The sequence below is a fragment of the Chrysochloris asiatica genome, unplaced genomic scaffold (genome assembly GCF_000296735.1).
Source record: "Chrysochloris asiatica unplaced genomic scaffold, ChrAsi1.0 scaffold00002, whole genome shotgun sequence".
Taxonomy (NCBI): Eukaryota; Metazoa; Chordata; class Mammalia; order Afrosoricida; family Chrysochloridae; genus Chrysochloris; species Chrysochloris asiatica.
Window position 1 is genome coordinate 32,067,311 of NW_006408520.1, and position 19,882 is coordinate 32,087,192.

At 36.4% G+C, this 19,882-nt stretch overlaps 1 protein-coding gene across 1 annotated transcript in view; it reads left to right on the forward strand.

Annotated features, from left to right (window-relative positions):
- Positions 1–19,882, forward strand: part of COL24A1 (collagen, type XXIV, alpha 1) — a 562,513-nt gene that overhangs the window by 391,518 nt on the left and 151,113 nt on the right. The window contains exons 36-37 of the mRNA XM_006831073.1: positions 7,206–7,259; positions 11,957–12,064. Of these exons, the coding sequence (XP_006831136.1) occupies positions 7,206–7,259; positions 11,957–12,064 (162 nt within the window). The remainder of the gene's footprint in view (positions 1–7,205; positions 7,260–11,956; positions 12,065–19,882) is intronic.

Below are 19,882 nucleotides of genomic sequence, written 5' to 3' on the forward strand. Positions count from 1 at the left end.
TGGTTCAAGCTCACCAGACGCTCCTCAGAAACCTATATAGGGTTGCTATGGGTCAGAACTGACTCGATGACACTTAACAACAGCAACAAAGTAAATGGAGAGTGGTTTAATAATCATTCATGGAGAAAAGTAAAATTGTTGATTCATCAAGTTACAAATTCAATATAATTTCAATCAAAATCCCTACAGAATGTTTGCATAGATCATGATTGATGAAAAGTAATTTTTAAATTTACGTGTAATATCTAAGGGCCAACATAAGACAGGTTTCAAGAACAAGTTGTGGGATGGAAATGGGAGAGCGTACTCTATATGAGATCATAACTTAATCTTTAAGCTAGATTTATTAAATTGGTGTCACAAACACTTAAAAACAAATAGACTAGTAGAGAAAGAAGAGAATTTAGGAGCATATCTAAGTACATTTTGAAACATGATTGTTGATAAACTAATTAGGCACTGCAGATCTATAGGGAAAAGATGAACTTATTCAGTAAAGGGTACTGGTACAAATTGGTTATCCAAATGAAGAAGAAAAACTTTCTCCTTCACTACAAACACACATATGCACACAAACAAATAACAATTAGATTAAAGGCCTAATTGTAAAAATCAAAACTTTACTACTTTAAGAGAACTATATATTTAAAAAAAAAAAAAAAAATGGGCTTTCCTTTTGTCTTTTTCCTTAAAAAAAAAAAAAATGTGGTAAAGATACATTTAACAAAATGCCAAGTCAATCATTTGCTACCAGAGCTACTTATTTTTACATATTTGAGTATAATTCAGTAACCCTGATTATATTCATTGTATGATATAATCATAATCACTATCTTTTTCTAAATTATTCTAATACCATTATCCAAAACTCATTGTCCCTAAGTAATGATTCTTACTTCCTTCCCTTCATCCCTGATAGTCACCTGCCTATTGCATATAACATTATGGAGCCATATAACATTAGTAATTTTTTTTTACTTATTTCACTCAGCATAATATTTTCAAGTTTCATCCAAGTTATAACATGTATCAGGACTTGTTTTCTCTTTATGCTTCAGTTGTAGTCTGTTGGTTTGTCATAGTTTGGTGGCTTGCATGTTGCTGTGATTCTGGAAGCTATGTCATGGGTATTTTAAATACCAGCAGGGTCACCCACAGTGGACAGGTTTCAACTGAGCTTCCAGACAAAGACAGAATAGGAAAAAGGAGAGATAGACTACTTCCGAATATTTAGTGACTGAAATCTTTTGAATAGCTGTGGAACACTGTCAGTACCAGAATATTGAATATTGAAACATGATGAAGAGCACCAGAATAGAATCAGATATAGTGCCAGAAGATAAGCCCCTTAGATTGGAAGGCACTCAAAACACAAATGGAGACAAGCTGCCTCCTCAAAATAGAGTTGAGCATAATGACATGAATGGAGTAAAGCTTTCAGAACATATATTTGCTAATGGTGAACAGCACAAATAGAAAAGAAATAGCTGTAAGCCTCCATTAATAATCAGAACATGGAACGTACAAAGTATGAATCTAGGAAAATTGGAAATTGTCAAAAATGAAACGGAGCGCAAAAACATCAATATCCTAGGCATTAGTGAGCTGAAATGGACTGGTGGTGGCCATTTTGAATATGACAATCACATGGTTTACTATTCTGAAAATTACAAATTGAAGAGGAATTGTATCGCATTCATCATCAAAAAGAACCTATCAAGAGCTGACTTGAAGTACAATGCTATCTGTGACAGGATAATATCCTTTTGCCTACAAGGAAGACCAGCTAATGCCACTATTATTCTAATTTACACACCAACTACTAAAGTCAGTGATGATGAAATTGAAGATTCTACCAACTTCTTCAGTCTTAAATTGATCAAACATGCAATCAAGATGGATTAATAATTACTGACAAATGTTGGAAACAAAGAGAAAGGATCATTAGTTGGAAAATATGACCTTGGAGATAGAAACAATGCTGGAAATAACATGATAGAATTTTGAAAGACCAATGACTTTTTCATTGCAAATACTTTTTTAAACAACAAAAAAAGGCAACTATACACATGGACCTCACCAAATGTAATACACAGAAATCAAATTGAATACATCCATGGAAAGATGGTTGAAAAACTCCATGTCAAAACAAGGCTATGGCAGACTGTGGAACAGACTATCTATTGCTCATATACAAGTTGAAACTGAAGCTGAAGAAAATTAAAACAAGTCCATGAAAGCCAAAATATGTCTACCAAATTTCTTGGCATACATAAGTGAGTGCCTACCTACATAACCCACCCGAGTTTAGAGATCACCTGAAGAACAGATTTGATGCATTAGACATTGAAGAATGAAGACAAGATGAGTTGTGGTATTTAAATTAAGAGCATCATACACGAAAAAAGCAAAAGGTCATTAAAGAGATAAGAAAGAAGGAAAAGATCAAAATGGATGTCAGAAAAAGACACTGAAACTTGCTCTCCAGTGTAGAGATACTAAAGCAAATGGAAGAAATGAAGAGGTAAATGAGCTGAACAGAGTGTTTCTAAGGTCATCTTGAGAAGAAAAAGTCAAATATTATAACGAGATGTGCAAAGACCTGGAGTTAGAAAACCAAGAGGGAAGAAAATGTGCAGCATTTCTCAAGCTGAGGGAACTGAAGAAAATATTCAAGCTTAGACTTGCCATATTGAAGGATTCTGTGTGTAAAATGTTGAATGACACAGAAAGCATCAAAAGAAGTTGGAAGTAAAATACAGAGTCACTGTACCAAAAATAAATGGTCAATGTTCAGCCATTTCAAAAAGGTAGCATATGATCAATAGCCAATGATACTGAAGAAATCCAAGGTGCATTGAAGAAATTAGCAAAGAACAAGACACTGGGAATTGATAGAATACAAATTGAAATCTTTCAACAAACTGATGTGACATTGGAGGCACTCACTCATCTATGCCAAGAAATTTGGAAGACAACTATCTGGCCAACTGACTAGAAAAGATCCAAATTTGTGCCCTTTCCAAAGAGTGGTGATCCAAAAGAATTCAGACATAATTGTACATTATTACTAATATCCCATGCGAGTAAAGTTTTGCTAAAGATAATATAAAAATAGCTGTAAACATACATTGACAGAAAACTTCCAGGGGTTCAGATTCAGAAGAGGATGTGGACCAAGGAATATCACTGCTGACATCAGATGGATCTTGGCTGAAAGCAGAGAATACCAGAAAGATATTTTCCTATGTTTTATTGGCAAAGGCTTTCAATTGTGTGGATCACGATAAGCTATGGACAACGTTTGCAGAGACTGAGTATTCCAAAGCACTTAATTGTGCTCATGAGCAACCTGTGCATACAGCAAGAGATGGTTGTTCAAACATAACAAGGGAACACTGAATGGTTTAAAATAAGGAAAGGTATATACCAGAGTTGTATTTTTTCACCATGCTTATTCAACCTGTATGCCAAGCAAAAAATCCGAGAAACTGGATTATCTGAAGAAAACATGTCATCAGGATTGGAGGAAGACTGATTAACAATTTGTGATATGCAATAGATACAATCTTGCTTGCTGAAAGCAAAGAGGATTTAAAGTACTTACTGATGAAGATCAAAGACCATGGGCTTCAGTGTGGATTGCGTCTCAATGTAAACAAAACAAAAATTCTCACAACTGGACCAATAGACAACACCCATATAAATGGAGACAAGAAGTTGCCAAAGACTTCATTTTGCTAGGATCAATCATCAACACTTATGGAAGCAGAAGTTAAGAAATCTAACAATGTATTGCATTAGTCAAATCTGCTGCAAAAGAACTCTTTAACATGTTAAAGATCAAAGATGCCAGTTTGTGGAGTAAGGCACACTTGATCCAATCCATGGTATGTCTGTGAAAGTTGGACAGTGAATAAGGAAGACCATAGAAGAACTGATGCATTTGGTTTATGGTGTTGGAGAAGAATATTTAAACTAGTGTAGACTGACAAAAGAACAAACATCTGTATTGGTAGAAGTACAGGCAGAATGCTCCGTGGAAGAAAGGATGCTCAGACTTCGTATGTCATACTTCAGGCATATTACCAGGAAGGACCAGTCTCTTAGAAGGATATCACATTTGGTAAAATGGTGTGCCAGAGAAAAAGAGGAAGATCCCCAGCAAGATGGGTTGGCACAGTGACAGCATCAGTGGGCTCAGGTGTAGCAGTGATTGTGAGGTTGATGTGGGACCAGGCAGTGTTTCATTCTGTTGTGCATAGGGTCATTCTGAGTAGGTACTGACTCAATGGCACCTAACAATAATAAATAGCTGATTTTCTATGTATATCACATATTATTTATTGTTTTATCTGTTGATGGACATTTTGGTTATTTCATGTTTTGACCATTATGAATTGTGTTACAATAAACAGTCATGTTATCTATAAGAACTTGCAAGAGAATTTTAATGATTTCATCAGTGAAGGAAAAACAGTAAGATCTTTAAACAAGACAGTAAAAGAAATAAGACAAAGAAGAAAAATGTAAAGTATTCATTTGACTACTTAAAATTACAAACCTGTGTTTACCAAAAGTTTTAATGAACAATGTGAGAACTCAAGTCAAAAACTGGGAGAAGAGATTTGTAATATATAGAATCTCAAAAGAACCCAAGCATAGGAATAAGTATAAAAGTTGAATAATTTCAAAAGAATATATTGTGCAAATCATTTCCAAAAAATACAAAGTATGATAGTATTTATCTAAAGTTGTGAAAGATTCAGAATGACAATATATTGCTTGCAGATACATATGAATGAAGTAAAATATAAATGTGTGGATATAATAAACAAATAATGATTCTACCTGAGTGGGAAGGGAGTGAGGAGGGACATGTGTTTGGAAAGACATGTGTATAGATCATTGATGTGTGTATGTGTTCTCTTTGTTGAAGTAGGTGATGTGTACATGAGTATTAATTGTACCTTTTAATGTCTTTTTAGATTTTTAGTTATTACATAAGTCTTTAAAATAAAAGGAAAAAATAGAGCTAACATTTATAGAGCTCTTCGTTAAAACTATAGTCCTCTCTAAGCCTTACATGCATATGTCATTTACTCTTCTTGTTGTTAAGTGTCGAGTGGATTCCAACTCATAGCAACCCCATATTGGGTTTCTGAGGAGGAGTGGCTACTGGCTTTTAACTGCTGACTTTGTGGTTCGCAGTCCAGAGCCGATCTTACAGCGCCACACCAGAAGTTCATTAATGACTACTTCTTGTATTCATTTTATATTTAAGAAAAGAGGCTTCTAAAAGTTAAATAACCACCAGCTGCTCATAGAAACCCTATACAGGGTTGTTGGCACTTAACAACATCATACAGGCTCATATAGGGAATCCTGGTGTGGTACTGTAGGGTCAGAACTGAACTTTGAACCACAAGGTGGGCAGTTCAAGCCCACCATCTGCTCCCCAGAAGAGTCACTATACTGAGTTGCTATGAGCCAGAACTGACTCAACAGCACTTACCAGCAACAACATGGTCATATAGTAGTCCTGGTGTGGACTTGGAGGATAAGCACTGGACTGCTAACCAAAAGGTCAGTGATTCAAACCCGCCAGCTGCTTCTCAGAAACCCTATACAAGTTCACTATGAGTCAGAGCTTACTGGACGGCACTTAACAACAACAAACAGCAATGATCATATAGGTGTGAGGGCCAGAGGAAGAAACTGGAGCAGTTTAAGAAGCTTTCACCTATAACTTTCATAAAAGTTAATCTATCTCTTTTCAGAGTTTCTTATTAATCACAAAGAAGTGCAACTATGATTTCATCCTCTGGATGCAGCTAAAACTACAGCATAGAACATAATGTCTTTGGCCTCTTCGTCAACTTTTAGAGACTAGAAGAGTATTTGCTCAGAAACATACGGCATGAGTCATTTCCTTAGTATCTATTTATTTGTTCAACAAATATTTATCAAGAACCTACATAGCACAGTGGTGAACCACAATGTATTTATAGTCTACATCATTTTTGCAGCTAGCCAAACTTTGGGACAAAATTTGAGATTTCCATTTTCATTTCCAACAAATGAGCGGAATGCTGTGATTAATTCGTAACCATTTTAGAACTTGCAATCTGGTTTACTGTGGATCTCCTTTGAGTTTCACTATTCACAAACTGCAAATTCACATGACCTCTAAAATATTTTAGCTACTTGTTACTAAGCCAAGTGTATATTGAAAATCTTTAGCCCACTTTTGGCTAAGCAAACTACCTATTGAAACCAAAATGTTATTTTAAGTAATATAATATAGTTTTGTGTGTGGCGCTGTGGGTTAATGTGCCAGACTGCAAAACCATTTGAACTTCATGGCCGGTGGTTCAAGCTCACCAGCTGCTCCTCAGAAACCCTATACAGGTTCACCATGGGTTGGAATGGACTCAACGGCACTTAAGAACAACAACAACAAAATAGTTTTGTACGACTACTTCCTTTTTCTTTCTATATTTCCCTTTCCTTTATTCCATTGATCAAAGAATTATCTCTTTAATCCTTTGAACTCCAATAAGCTATTGGGCTTTTCTTAATCTTAATATTAGGTATATTTTGTAATCCTATTCATTCAACAAGATGTTGAGCTCATAGAACTGAGACAATGACTGCACTGGATTTACATTCATTACAGTCTTACTTATTAAAACGGGTATTCTGAAAACAATTTTCTTCCCTAAACCCCCAAAACAAACTCTGCCACCAAGTCATTTTGACTCCTAGTGACCCTGTAGAACAGTGTAGAACTGCTCCATAGGGTTTCCAAGGAGGTAAATCTTTATGGAAGTACACTACCACATCTTTCTTTGGTAGAGCAGCTGGTAGGTACAAACTGCTACCTTTTGGTAAACAGCTCAATGCTTAACCCACCACATGTCCAGGGCTCTTTTTCCTTCCTAAAGAACCATTTAACTCTATCTACTGAGGCCAACTTGTGTGTGTGAACTTTATGAGCTAGTTGTAGGTATGCCTCAAGTCATTATGACTGGTTTAAATAATTATACAAAGATAATACAACTGAAAAATAACCATCATTTTACTTAGTGTATGATTTCTGAATTATGTGATAATGTAAGTATTCAAATCATGTCTTTTTAATACTTATGTCCATTTAGTCTTTTCTTTAACCACTGATTTCCTTTTTTATAATGCATATTCAGGGATCTGAAGGAATTCTGGGAATTCCAGGACAAAGAGGCCGTCAAGGAATAAAGGTAATTTTGTTTTATATCCTTTTGTTCTGGTTTTCTTCTCAGGCTGAGCTCCATTCAACTGCTGTAATGTTTTCATTGCACTGCTGTGGCACTGTAGGATAAGCACTAGACCACTAGGTTGGTTTGAACCGCAAGGTTTGTGGTTCAAACTCACCAGTTGCTCCTCAGTAACCCCTTACAGGATTGCTATGAGTTGAACCAACTCTATGGCACTTAACAAGAACAACATAGATAAATTAGGGACTCCTGGTATGGCGCTGTAGGTTCAGCACTGGATTTTGAACCACAAGTTCAGCATTTCAAACCCACCAGCCACTTCTCAGAAACCCTAAACAGGGTCACTATGCGTTGGAACCAACTCAATGGCACTGAACAACAACAATATATAAAGTACGGGAGTGCAGTGACTCCATATGATTAGCACTGGACTGTGAACCACAATGTCTGTAGTTCTAGCCACCAACTGCTCTGCAGGAAAAAGATGAGGCTTTCTGCTCCCGCAAAGATTTACAGCCTCGGAAACCTTATACAGACTCGCTGTGAATTGAAACCAAGTCAAAGGCACCTAACAGTTGCAACAATAGCAACAATATGTAAAGTACCTATAAAGTCAGTTCCGACGTATGACAACCACTGTGTACAACTGGTGTGGCACTGTGAGTTAATGCACCAGACTGCAAAGCCATGTGAACTACGAGGTTGGTGGTTCAAGCTCACCAGTCGTTCCTTGGAAACCCTATACAGGGTCACTATGGGTCAGAACTGACTCGACGGCACTTAACAACAATGTACAACAGAACAAAACACTGACAGGTCTTGCGCCATATCACAATTTCTATGTTTATGCCCATGGTTGCAACCACCTGTGCCAATCCATCCCATTGAGGGGCTTCCTCTTTTTTTGTCAACTATACCAAACATGATATCCTTCTCCAGGGACATATGTCCAAAGGACATGAGACAAATGTCGCCTTCCTTGCTTTTAAGGAGCATTCTGGCTAAACTTCTTTGAAGATAATTTTCTTTGTTCTCCTGGTAGTCCGTAGTACTTTTAATATTCTTCTCCAGCAAAATACTTTAAATGCATCAATTCTTCTATGATATTGCTTATTCATTATCCAACTTTCACAACCATATGAGGTGACTGAAAATTCCATGGCTTGGGTCAGATGTACCTTACTCCTGAAAGTAGCACATTTGCTCTCTAACACTTTAAAGAAGTCTTTTGCAACAGACCTTTTTTATTATTTGGATTTCCTTTTTCCTTTTTTCAAAAACTTGTGGTAGCGATATGCATAGCAATATAAACTAATAAAGAGCTATACATTTGGATGAAGAGATCACATTTATATAAATTACTACAGATCAGGCTTTCTGCTCCCATAAAGATTTACAGCCTCGTAAACCCTGTTTTGGATCACTATGAATCGGAACTGATTCCACTGTACTTAACAACAACAACAGCAACAACAACAACAACAAGGAGCTCTGGTCGCGTAGTGGTTACGAATCGGGCTGCAAGCCGCAAGGTCAGCAGTTTGAAACTACCAGCTGTTCCGCAGGAGAAAGATGAGGCTTTCTGCTCCCATAAAGATTTACAGCCTTGGAAACCCTGTACAGGGTCGCTATGAGTCGGCTCCAACTCCACGGCACATAACCACCGCCACCATATGAGGGTGAGTCAAAAATTATCATTCTGGTTATATTAAAACATCCAACCACAGCTGATGACAACATAGAGCATGCACATGAAATGATTCTGTCAAATAGATGAGTGACAATGGATTATGTGGCAAGTCATTTGCAAATCAGCCATGGTTCTGCCTGTGAAGTAATCCACCACAGACTTGGGTTTCAAAGAGTTTGTGCGAGATGGGTACCGAAACAATTCACGGAAGAGCATAAACAGAAGCTTTTGGACATCTGCAAATAAATATGGACTGATACTTGAAGGAACGTAAAAGTTTTGTTTGTTTTTTTTAATCATTACTGGTAACGATACATGGATTCATCACTATGAGCCTGAGAGAAAACGACAGAGTATGGAATGGAAACATCCTCAATCACCAACCAAGAAAAAGTTCAAAAGTCAACCATCAGCTGGAAAATTGATGCTTACAGTTTTCTGGAATCCTCAATGGCCAGCATTGAAACACTATCAGGAAGAATGTCCAGCAATCAACAGTGTTTATTATAGTGAGATGTTCACTGAAAAGCTGAAGCCTAAACTTCAGATTAAATGCAGTGGACTGTTATCCAAGGGTGTCGTGATCTTGCATGACAATGCACGTCCACACACGTCTACCCACACTGTTGACACTCTGCAGAAAGTTCGTTTTGAGGTGTTAAAGCATCTTCCCTGTAGTCCTGATCTTGCTCCATCAAACTTTCACCTGTGTGGTCTCCTGAAAAGCAGCTCTTCCAGGACAATGATTCACCTCTGATGAAATGAAGACAGAAGTGCATTCGCAACTCAGCTCAGTCTAAAATATTTTTTTAATAAGGAAATACAAAAGCTTATTGACATATGGGCAAAGTTTATTGAAAAGCGAGGAGATCATGTCAAAAAATGATGTATTTGTCTTTTCTAAAGTTGATTAAAATAAGTTCTACATCCAGAGTGCAGATAAGTTTTTACTCACTCATAATTTCATTTAGGAAAAGTTATCACTTTAATTATTTGAAAGCAAATATGTCAATTATAGATTATTCAAGATCTTTGGTTTTTTCCTCCATCTATGAGGCTTTCTACTCCCGTAAAGATTTACACCCTCGGAAACCCTGTACAGGGTCGCTATGGGTCGGAACCAACTTGATGGCACTTAACAACAACAACAACATTGCAGTGAGGTTAGCCTAGGATCAGGCAGTGTTTCGTTCTGCTGTACATAAGGTCGCTGTGGGTCAGTACCGACTCAATGGTACCTAACAACAACAATAATTTATCAAAAATATTTTTAAAAATAGGCTATAATAAGAAAAGATAGGCTTTTTTTTTATCTTTCTCAAAATTGAAATGATTGACAATTGATTATATATATATTAACTAAAAGTCACAAACCAAGAATTTTTTTACTCATTTAATATTTTATTTTTAAATATTTGTTTTATAAAATTTTACTGCATTATAATGAAAACTGTGTTATTTGCCATCAATTCACTTAAATATGATGAGAGACAAGAAGTTTTTCCATTATATTATGGCTGTTCTGAATATTTATTATAATTAACTATATAGAATACTATATTCTAGTCCCCAAAGTCCTGTTCTAGAAATTCTACTACTATAAACCCAGGTCAATCTTTCTCAGAATCTTTGGACAGTATAAGGAATAATGGTGGTTGTTGGTTGGTGGTGTACTGTATAGGAGTATGTGTATGAGTCGGAGTAGTTTCCGACTCATAGTGACCCTGTGTAGGGTTTCCAAGGATATAAATCTTTACGGGAACAGAAAGCCTCATCTTTCTCCCATGAAACAGCTGGCACTTTCGAACTGCTGACCTCAAAGTTAGCAACCCTACTTGTAAGCACTACACTACCAGAGCACATTCTAAGGGATAATCAGAAAGAAAAAAGAATGAGGCAAATTTTAGTTGCCATTCTTGCTCATGAAAATAACCCCAACATTGGAATCTCTTTTCATCACATATATTATGTCTAAATCAATACCATAAGTAATGTGGAATGGTGCACATTTATACAATAACCTGCATCTCCGGAAGAGTGAAATAAAGTCTAGTTGGTTTTCAAAAGAAATCACACCAAAAAAGTCTTTAAAGTTCTTCAAGTTTATGGATATGAAATATATCCTTCCTGACTATAGTAACTGTTTTAGTTCCCTTTTGATCACACCATTATTAATAACAGAACAGGATAGTTCCCAATTTCAGAAAATGAATAATAGCAGTTAATGCTGTTTAGATTAGCTCTGTTTTGGTTCTAGAAAAGGATCTGTCAGTCTAATGGAAAACAGAAAGTAACCAGTTTTCATCTAATGGAAAACAGAAAGTAACCAATTAATAAAATGATGTAAAAATATTATGTGTTTTGGAAAACATACTCCAAGCCAGTGAGTGATGAGCCTAAATGTACAGACCAGCACATAAGTCTCTTCCACATTAATCAGATCATTGTGGCATGTAAGTTCTCTGTAGGACGTATGTTCTCTCACAATTGCAATCCATCAGCCAATCAATCAATCAATAACAAGCGCAAAATCAAAAGCTTGGTTATTCGAAATTTCATATGTACCAGCTATGCCTAAGGAGCTCTGGTAGCATAGTGGTTACGAGTCAAACTGCTAACCTCAAGGTTAGCAGTTCAAAACTACCAGCTGTTCCACAGGAGAAAGATGAGGTTTTCTTCTCCCATAAAGATTTACAGCCTCAGAAACCCTGTGCAAGGTCACTATGAGTCTGAACTGACTCCAAGGCACACTACCACCACCAGCAGCAGCAGCTATCTTCTGCTTTTATAACTAGAATTGTCTTTTTAATCTTTGTTTTCCAGAATTTTAGTTCTGTTTTTAACTTCGGTGGTGGCAGTTTGTCATTGTTGTCCTTAGTGGACTATGATGCTGTTAAGTTAAAGTGAGTACGTGCAGAACGTTGTTTACAAAATCATTCAGGTATATGATACCAGTCTAAGTATACATTTGTTTTTTCCTACTATGCTGTCTTACTAATGACTTTTACAGGGTGAAAAAGGACAAATGGGACCCACAGGAGAAACTGGAAGCAAAGGTGCTCCTGGACAAATTGGAGAAAGTGGTCCTAAGGGTACCAGAGGAACCAGAGGTGCTGTGGTTAGTATTTGATTTGTTTCCAGAACTGAGTCACTGTGGATGGAAAGAAATGTATCCTTGTCCTTAAAGCTTCATTCCTTGATTAACTTTACAGAGAAAGCAATAGTTCCATTGAAAATAATCTACCTCCATGGAATATGGAGAATTGTAAGCATTCCGCAGTACTTAAGTGGTTTAGTGGTTTCTGGATGTGAAAAGGGAAAGGGAGAGAAAGTAAAAATGGAAATAAAATATGAAATGAGGTTTAAAAAATCAGATTATAACTCCTAAGTAGGAAACTTTATCATATTTTACACAAATAATACACATTTTATAAATGTTTGCATACTATGCAATCACCCACACATTGTTTTCATAGTCACATTATACCAATTATTTTTTTATGTGCTGATGACTTCAATTTCTCTTTCTTTTTATGTCCAATAGCCTGTTGACACAGAGGTTTGCTTTTCAGGAGCAGACCCTCACCATCTTACCCTCCATTTTCTGAAACCACCCTTCTCCTGGCAAGGTTCCTTCCCTGCTCTACAAATCGCTTTTTCAAATATGTGAAGAAATCACTAACACAAGTCACCAGGGAGGCAGGCCCCAGCCCAGGAGGTGGGTTGGAGAGACCATTCAGGCAGGAGGGGGCTAGTGGGCTGCAGTTGCACACATTGTGTCCGACCATCCAGCTGGCCTGAAACCAACTTGGGCCTTTTGAATCTCCTTTTCCTCAGATACCCTGGGGCAGGGATGAGAGGAGTCACATGTCCCTAGTTCAGAAAAGGTGGAGTCAGCTGGGCACCTGAGGGCCTCATTGGGCCAGGGCAGAGGTTGCCCCCACCATACTATACTGATGCCTGGTTTTACAGGGAACCAAAACGATGAGAACTAGGTCTACCCAGGCAACAGCCCCTGCCTGAGGTAGGGGTTAGTTCATGCTCAAGCTGTGTCAGCCCCAGTACTGATCCTCTTCCCATTACTGGCATGATGTACCTGAACACAGATTAGCTACAAAGAACTCCACCACTCACGCCCAGCCACAATGCCCCAGAACAAATGCACCATTTAAATAGCTAATTTTTCAGTTACCAGGGTAATACCCAAGCTCCATTCATGATTTCTTGACCATGCGTATACTTGTATTATACAAATATGATCAAAAGTAACATTTTCAGACTATAGAATGAGTGTGAATGGGGCTGAAAAACCACCTCTAGAAATATCACAAAGCATGCATAATTGTGTACATAAGCACACTAGACCAGAAACTTTTACATTTTTACATAATATTGTCATTTCCACCCATTATATAGGTACATTCATTATTTATGTGGCACACTATTTGGGGGGCGGGGGGTACAGTATATACCTAGATCTTAAAATCAGGATTTAACATCTGTCTAAAGCTATGTTCTTGTGGTTGGCAAATTGCTTTGAAAATTAGGTTTACTTGGAAATGTATTTTCTTTAAATGCTTGAGGTCTACTTGCTTTATCTAGAGATAATTTTTCTACCAGCTGTGCTATAGCTCTAAAACATCCAATTACATCTTTCATCTTTTGCGTGAACTTTGCATGATGTTGGGAGTAAGTGCTGCATGATACTCCTGAACTTATAATAATAAAATTATATTGCTAATATATTCAGACCTGTTCAAAAAGTCACAGCATGGGAGAGATGCAAAAATTCTTAAGAAATTATCCAGTTTAGTATCCTAGCTGTTTCATTAAACTTTATATACATATACTTGAGGAAACTGACAAAAAGCAGGTATATTTCCTGTTGTTCTTAAATGCTGTGGAGTTAATTCCAAGTCAAAGGGACCCTGTACAGGGTTTCCAAGGAATAACTGATGGATTTGAATCACAAACCTTGTAGTTCACAGTTCAGTGCTTTTACTACAAATACATGTGTATTTCATAGTCTCCATTTACATGCGTAATTTCTAGTCTCCATTTAAATGTCACAGTGCTAGAATATCAATGAGGGATTTTGCAGAGCACCTGTTGTCTCAGGAAGGTTTGCCTCTGGGTCATTTAAGCATTCCACTCATGTTGTTAGGTGCCATCCAGTCACTGCCAACTCATAGCCACCGTGCGCACCCAGTCCTGTGCCAACCTTACAATCGATGCTACACTTAAGCCCATTGCTGCTGTCACTGTGCCAGTCCATCTCATTGGGGGTCTCCATCCCTTTCACTGATCCTCCAATTTACCAAGCATGATGTACTTCTACAAAGACTGGGCCTATCTGAATAAGTCTGAGAGACAAAGCCTGACCCTCCTGGCTTCTAGGGCGCATTCTGGTTGTACTTCTTCCAACACAGACTTGTTTTTTTCTTCTTCATGGTACTTTTTATATTCTTCTCCAATACCATAACTCAACTCCATCAATTCTTCTACAGTCATCCTTATTCATTGCCCAACATCCACAGCATATGACAATGTTGAAAATACAATGGCTTGGGTCAGGCATACCTTAGTCCTCAAACTGACATCTTTGCTATTGGAAGATTTACAATATGTCATTTGATATCTTGACTGCTGCTTCCATGAGTGCTGATGGTTGTCTTTGACAACTTTAATCTTTTTTCCATTTATCTTGATGTATTTACCAGTCCAGTGGTGAGGATTTTTGTTTTCTTTATATTGAGATGCAACCCATACTGAACACTGTGGCCTTTGAGACGTGTTCTTATTCATAAAATCCAACTTCTCGGATTATGTGCTCAGCATAAAGATTGAATAAATATGGTAAAAGAATACAACGCTGGCACACACCTTTCCTAATTTTAAACCATTCAGTGTCCCCTTCTTCTGTTCAGGAGCACAATGAAGTGTTCCTGAATACTCAGTCTCTGCAGTGTTGTCCATAGCATTTCATGATCCACATAATCAAAAACATTTTTGTAGCCAATAAAGCACAGGTAAACATCTTTCTGGTATTCTCTGCTCTCAGCTAAGATCCATCTGATGACAGCAGTGGTATTCCCCATTCCACATCCTCATCTAAATCTATCTTGAATCTTTGGCATTTCCCTATTACAGTTTTTTAATCATCTTTTGCAAAATTTTACTTGCATGCAATATTAATGATACTGTCCAATAATCTCCATTGGGTCACCTCTCTTTGGCATGGACACAAATATGGATCTTGTCCAATCAATTGTCCAGGTAACTGTTTTCCAGCTTTATTGGCATAGATTGAGTGAGTGCTTCCAGTGCTGCATCAATTTTTGAAAGATTTCCATTTGTATTCCTTCAATTCCCAAATCCTTGTTCTTCAGTGCCTTGGTTTTTGATCATATGCTACCTCTTGAAATGGTTGAACATTAACCATCTCTTTACAGTATAGTGAATCTTACTCTCATCTTACTACTGCAGGCCTTTTTTTGCTTCTTTTTGTTTAAATTATTATTATTTCTCTGTCCTTGGCTATGTGCTCTAAAACATTATCAATGTGGTTAATTTTAAATAAATACAAGAACTGATAAAACCAAAATATGTTGTTCTTAAGTGCCACTGAGTTGGTTCCGACACACAGTGATCCTATATAGGGTATCCAAGGAGGAGCTGGCGAGTTTGAACCTCCAACCTTGTGGAGGTTCAATTATGGTCCAGTACTTACCTACAGTGCCACACCAGGACTCCACAACCAAAGAATATTACGATGACTTTTCTCCTGCTTTTGATTTTCTCTATAAAAGAACATTTACTTTTCTAAAATTTTTACCCATATTCCCAAACTACCTTCCCAAGAGGTTTCATCAAATTTACACCCCTACTACCAGCACTTGATAATTAATCTTTTTGATGTTTACCAATTTGATAAATGAAAATATGTAGCTCATAGTTGTTTTTATTTACATTTTTCTGACTGCAACTAAAGAGCTTCTATTTTCTCTCTGGAAGTTACCTGTTTATATATCCTTTAAACATTTTTATCCATTGGGCTATTAATCTTTTTCTTGTTGATTTGTAGTAGCTCCTTATATATTTTAAATACTACTGTTTATTTGTTATGTATGTTGAAAAATATATTATAAATGTTGTTTTCTTTCTATTACTTCTTTCCATTTTATTTATGGTGTTTTTAGCGTTCAGACTGATTAAATATTTACATAGTTATAATTACCAGCCATTTCCCTTATAGTTTCTGGGTGTTATTTCTTCTTTGAAGTTCTGGTGTGGCACTGTAGGATAAGCACTGAACCACGAGGTCAGTTTAAACCACAAGGTCGGTGGTTCAAACCCACTCAGCCCTCCTCAGACACTCTATACAGGGTCACTATGAGTCGGAACTGACTCCATGGCACTTAACAACATTTCTTCTTTAGAAATATCTTCCATACTGTAAATATATAAAAATATTTTTCCATATACTTCTTATACCTTTACCATTAACTCTTAAAGCCACATGGAGTCTATTTTTTGTTGTGCTATAAGGAGCTCTGGTAGCGTAGTGGTTACGAATCGGGCTGCGAACCGTAAGGTCAGCGGTTCGAAACTACCAGCCGCTCCGCGGGAGAAAGATGAGGCTTTCTACTCCCGTAAGGATTTACACCCTTGGAAACCCTGTACAGGGTCGCTATGGGTCGGAACCGACTTGACGGCACTTAACAACAACAACAACATGAGATGTAAGATGAATTTTCTGTTTCCAAATGATAGCAATACTATTTATTGAACACTCAATCTATTTCCCACTTTTCTGTAATGCTACTCCTGCAATAAACCGCATGTTTAAATATTCATTAGTCAGTTTCCATTCTTTCTCTTTTCTTTTGTTACTCTGTCAGTCTGTTCTTAGGTCAATACCACACTAGTTTAATTATTAGACATTTAAAGCATATTTTGACCTCTGTTAGGGAAAATACTCTTCAATTCTTTGTGGGGTTTTTTTCTTCTTCAATTCTTTAGAATCAACTCTAGTTTCAATTATATTGAATCTTTCTGTAGAAAAACACAATAAATTATTCCACATAATCATATCTTCTCATATACCCTTCATGGACATTTTACTGTTCCTTTTATCTCTATTCTTACACTTTTCTTATCAGACTTATACTTAACTTTTTATTCTTATTGTTAATGGAATACTTTTTCAATTACATTTTTCATATTGATCATTACTCTGTCTAAGAAATCTATGTAATTTTATATTTTTATCTTAATCTTTAATGAATGTAGGTGATTCTCTGGAGTCACCTCTTCTTTCTTGCCTTATTACATTGATTGGAGCTTCTGGTACATGAATAAATAGAAGTGATAATGGGGAAATTTTTTTGTACCTTCTTAGTGAGAATGCTTCTAATATTTCATTTTCAAGTATTATTTGTAATTATTTTAGAGCATGTTAGAGTTTTGTTAGTTTAAAAAGATTTCTTTCCTTTCTTAGGTGAGAATGTAAATCAAGAGTAGTTGTTGGGTTTTATCAAATTCTTTTAAACATCTGTTTAGATAATTTCATGTTTTTTGTCCTTTATTTTGTTATTATAAGGAAATGCAACACTGAATTTCCAAATTTTGAAGCAATCATGAATTCCTAGGATTAAACTATACTTAGTCATGATTACACTATTCTCTTACTAGGGCGGGATTCTATTTTCTAAAGTTTCACTTATGTTTTAATTTAGTTTAGCTTATTTAGTGTTTCCCAGAATTTTTGTGTATATGTTTATAAGATTAGTCTACACTTTTTTAAATGTGTAACTATTCTTATTACATTTGGGTACAAGAATTGAGTAAACCTTATAAAACGAGTTGGTAAAATTTTCATATTTTTCTGTGCTCTGTAGCAGTTCAGAAATATAGATATTATCTGTTCTTCAAAGATTTGGATATAGTTTTCCTTTAAAACAATCTGGGTCTGACAGGTTTTTTTTTTGTTTTTTTTTAGTAGTATGTCTTAGGCATCTTTCACAAATTTTCTATCGCTTCATGAATAAACTTGTTAATGTGTTTTTTGTCTAAATTTGAAATTTTCATCTGTTTTTATCTAGAATTTGAAGTTTAATATTTATGAGTACTATTTCATTAGAATTTTTAAAAGCTTTGTGTCTATGGTTACATCTCATTCTTATTCCAAATATTGTTTTAGTGTCTGCTCTTCATTTTAATGAGATTTGTCAAAGATTTGTTGTTTTTTTAATCTGTACTCTTTTTTTCACTCATTTTATTGGTTCTATTATTTCATTTTGGACTCCTGGTGTGGTGCTGTAGGATCAGCACTGGACTGTGAACCAATTCAAGGTAGACAGTTCAAACTCACTAGTTGCTCCTCCGAAACCCTATACTGGGTCACTATGAGTCAGAACCGACTCGACAGCGCTTAACAACAACAACAACAATTATTTCATTTTGGAGTCCTGGTGTGGTGATATAGGATAAACACCAGACCATAAGGTCAAATGTGCAAACCCACCAGTCACTCCTCAGAAAACCCTGTACGGAGTCGCTGTGACTTGGAACTGACTCGACAACACTTAGCAGCAATTATTTCATTTGGGCTGCTAACCACAAGGTCAGCAGTTTGAATTCACCACCTGCTCCAGAAGACTGACTACCTGCTCCCATAAAGACTGATGGTCTCAGAAACCATATATAGGGTCACTGAGTTGGAATCACTCAATAGCACTTGGTTTTGATTGGTTATTGTTTCATTAATTTATGCTTTGACTAATATTAATGACTTCTTCCTATTTTCTTTAGGTTTCTTTAATGACTTTTTTTTTTTTTGTCTCCCTGAATTAAATACTAGTTTGTTTACTTGTCAATTTCTATAATTTCACTAACAAGTACATATGGCACTAGCTGTTTTCTTCCATCATGTAGACTGATAATGCTGCAGCTGTCCAACACAATCAGGGGAACAGAAGGTCCTTCTAAACTCGCTGTTCTGATTCCTTCCCTCAATGAAACACCCTGATTATTGCACTGGCTCTGTCCTGCCCCTGAAATCTGTTCTTTTCTGAATTTGAAATTTCTTTGAGACCAAATCCACATCTGTAACAATTTTCTTTTTAACCATGTTTTCAGCTCTAGTTTCCTCTCTCAAACCACAGAGTTTTGGTCCACTGATAATTTACTGGTTTTATTATAAACAAGTTACCATGAGCAAACAAACAAATAAATAGCTTTCTTTTCAGAAATATTTTTAGATGGGTCTGCAACGTAAGCATATTTCATCCAGTCATCTTGATTCAATATGCACCAGCTTACAGCAGGGTCAGCTGTTCAAATTCACCAGCCAAACCTCTGAAACCCGATACAGGAGGGCTGTCGCTATGAGTTGGAACCAACTCGACAACACTTAACAACAAACAACAATTACAGAACTTTGGTAGCTTTTTAAATATTATTTTCCATTAGTAGCTTATGTGGCACTGTAGGATAAGTGCTAGACTGCTAACCACAATGTCAACAGTTCAACCTCACCAGCAGCTCCTTGGAAATTCCATACAGGGTCACTATGAGTCAGAACAACATTATGTAGTTACATTCTGGCCTCAATTTTCCACCTAATGAATGGCTGAATTCTCAGTATATTTTTTTTTATTTATTTTGTAAAGCTCTTTTTTTAGACTGAAAACTTGCCTTAACTGAATGCATCTAAATTTACTGCTTAATAATACAATACTTACTGAAAATAACTAACTGTACTAATAATTAAATATGGACTCTTTTTAGAGCTGAGACTTTCAAGAAGGCATCACATATAGTGAAGTAGTATGTTCATATGAGGACTATTAAGAATCAGGAGATGTTAGGCAAGTCACATATCTACTTTATATCTTAATTTCCTCATCTCTTATTTGTTTTCAGACACAAATAG